General features: G+C 39.9%; 1 protein-coding gene across 1 annotated transcript in view; it reads right to left on the bottom strand.

Annotated features, from left to right (window-relative positions):
* Positions 1 to 256: 256 nt before the first annotated feature.
* LOC106527162 (semaphorin-3F) overlaps positions 257 to 3139 on the bottom strand; it is a gene marked incomplete in the record, with an annotated part of 35029 nt that continues 32146 nt past the window's right edge. Inside the window, 1 exon segment of the mRNA XM_014021963.1 lies at positions 257 to 1510. Coding sequence (XP_013877417.1) covers positions 1043 to 1510 — 468 coding nt within the window.

Genomic DNA, 3139 nt, shown 5'->3' on the forward strand with positions numbered 1-3139 from the left:
ATCTTGTGTGCTCAGAAAAGCTGCCCCAATCGGGGGCAACCACTTTATTGTAAACCATTTTGGTTCTTTCACAGAAGCCAACTWGAACTTTGGCCCCAGCCAAACAATAAAAATAATAAAAATGCCCTTTTGTGCAAATTCTTGATTCCTTAAACTCATCTCTGTGTTTAGAGTGAACCTACTTCCATATTTCCTTAAAGACYTTTCTGTTTGTGTTTTGTTTTTAATCAGAGTAGGGGTGTTTTGACAGGTGCCGTATGGAACTTATTGACTTGATTTTAATAAAAGATATTAAGAGAACAAGGACAAAATTTGTCATAGCTCATTTAAGAGAATGTAAATCCTTTTAAAAATGTATAAGACCTGGGCTGGCATGTTGTAACGGTCCAAGTTATTTTATAGTAAGTCCTCTAATTATTAATAGAAAACAGATTCCCATTGAGAAAAGACAATATCCCCCATTACACCAGAGACCACCAGTCAATGGTCCTCCAACATGAAGTCTGTCCGTAGCCAAGAGGAGGCTGCAGGAGTGTCCAGACATAAAAAGTCTTATTCATTWTAAAAGAAAAAAAAGTCTCCCATCACCTCTTTATCAACTCGTCTCACACAGACAGCTTAGTTTGCTCTGAACAGCTCGCATGCTTGAAAAACACATCCCCTAAAGTTCAAATGATGCAGACAAAAGAGTTTTGTAAAGACAGTAACAGCAACATTAAAATGAACAACAAGAACAATATTTGCCCCCAAAAATACCTATACACAAAGAGCATTTTTTATAAGTACAAAGGAATCCACAGAATGATACTATATACAACCTACAATAAATACTGTTTCATATATCTTACTGTTTGCAGGGATGTATGTGGGGGTTTGTTTGGAAGCCTCTTTCTCTCAGTTTGATTTTCTTTTTTGTCAGTTTGTAGAATTTTTTTTCCCCATGATGCTACTCTCTTTGAGTCTCTCCCAGTTTTCACAGGGGTGGGTGTGAGGGTGGGGGGAAAAGTGTGTTGAAGATGTTTCAAACACAAAGTCAGTTTCCTCATGTTTCAGCTCCCTGCTGCTCCTCTTCCTCCTCCTCTTCCTCCACTGRCTCACCCCTGTGATGTCGGCGGTTGCGAGGCTTCTTCTGTTCTTTGAGCTCCTTTAAGTCTTTGGCCTTCAGGGCGCCGACCAGAGGGTCTCCGAACTGCCAGTAGTCCTGGCAGTACTGGTTGATCAGGCTCATTTCCGGCTGGCTCAGAATGGTCAGCAAGTCCTTGTACTGGCCCGCGCTGGCGGTCCACTGGCTCCCGGAAGAGTGAGGAGTCGATGGCACCAGCCAKCCGCCGCCGTCCACCAGCGCGTTGTTGACGGCACGACTCGACAACACCACCAGCTGCAGCTTGACGAGCGTGTGCTTGAAGTTCTTCTCTGTGGCCGTGCACTGGTACATGCCGGAGTCCGAGGGCTGGAGAGACCGCATGAGCAGACCCTGGTCCGTCTTCAAAACCCGACCATCGGAACGCATCTGTAAAGGCACAGAAAGAGTACAGATGACAGGAATGGGCATAGTGAACATTACAAAGGTTTGTTTTTTTTCTACAATGTGGAACGACACAAGGAGGACAATATTGATGTACATATGCCTTACAAAATAAAACACTGGAGTAGCCACTGACCTGCATGTGGACCAAATTATATTGCAATCAAGGCATTACTGGGTGCTTCACTATTTTAAACAATATATTTAATATATTTAAACAAACTTTTATAAAGCCACAGATACAATTCTTAAAGAGTTCACTTTCTTTCTTTGTTCCTCATTTCTAACATTGCTTCAAGATGGCCTGTAGAGCATCTCATGACCCACAAACACAAGCTTTATTAAAAAAATAGTTTGACTATCAGAGCTTATCAAAGCTCAGCTGAATGATGAAAACAAAGTTAAACTGAGACAGTGAGCGAATGTTATTTTTGTCAAGTGTTTCATACCTGACTTTTTTTAAGTTTAAATGTCTGTTTAGAGGGAACTTGTTCAACTGAGCTCTGTTTTACTCATATCAAAGGCAGGTTTATTATTATTTTAGTATTTTTTTTATTTCATTACTTATTCACTTTCAAGGCAACACATTTATCTTTATGTTTAATTTGAGTTGAAAAGAATAAAACGTCTGAGAATTAAATGTTCAAGTTAAGAAGGTAAAAGAAAGAGTTTTTGATTAATAATCAGTTGTTGTACATTATAGAATCATCATTACATTTGACTAAGGGGGTATGACAAAATGGCTCGGGGGGGTACACAAGTCTAAAAAGGTTGGGAACCACTGACCTAGATAACTCCTAAAGCTAGCACAGCTAAGCAACATATACTTCACAGAAGAATTACAGAGGAGTGCAATACAAAATTAATTTTCTGACTGAAATCAATGCTGTGGATGACCGACCCATCACTTTTGCATTGTGAGACCAGGCTCGGCCCTGCCCGGCTCCAGTGGGCCTAACTTTATTCTACCCTGGCCCTGTTTGTTTTTGCATTGAGCAGAGTGCTGCCATAATATTGTCTGGATCATAATATTAAACACATGTGAATCTTATTTTGTTTTATTTGCAACAAAACAATAATGGACTATACCAAACTCCAAGGACAAGTACTGAAGGCTGTACTGGACCATCCAGCAGTATGACACTATTGACAAGAGGGCAAGACAACAGAGAAAGCTAATGGTAGCTATTGTTAGCTTGGTGCTATTGTTTGGTAGCTTGCTACTCTTGTGTAGTTAAATTATTACAGTCACTGCAAACGATTCTTGTAAAGTCAGTGAACCAATCAATGAGCAGCAGTAGCTGAAGTCAAATCGGACTGAGCATCCCTGCCCGGACAGAACAACGGGTCTCAGTGTTCCAGAAATCGAGGTAGAAATGGGTCAGAAGAGCTAATGCAAACATTGCATTGCTGTAGGTGACCAACCACAGCTGCTAGGAATGTGCGATATGGCAAAAAATTCATATCACGATATCCCATTATGATGAGTGGCGGTAACGATATACTGTATATCACGTTATAAAACTTATAATAGAAAATTAATAAATCACACATTAATTAAGTGGAATAAATATATATAGGTAAAAAAAATTAGACCTTAAAATCTCCTTTTTT

This window comes from Austrofundulus limnaeus, unplaced genomic scaffold, assembly GCF_001266775.1.
Source record: "Austrofundulus limnaeus strain Quisiro unplaced genomic scaffold, Austrofundulus_limnaeus-1.0 Scaffold312, whole genome shotgun sequence".
In the NCBI taxonomy this organism is placed as follows: domain Eukaryota; kingdom Metazoa; phylum Chordata; class Actinopteri; order Cyprinodontiformes; family Rivulidae; genus Austrofundulus; species Austrofundulus limnaeus.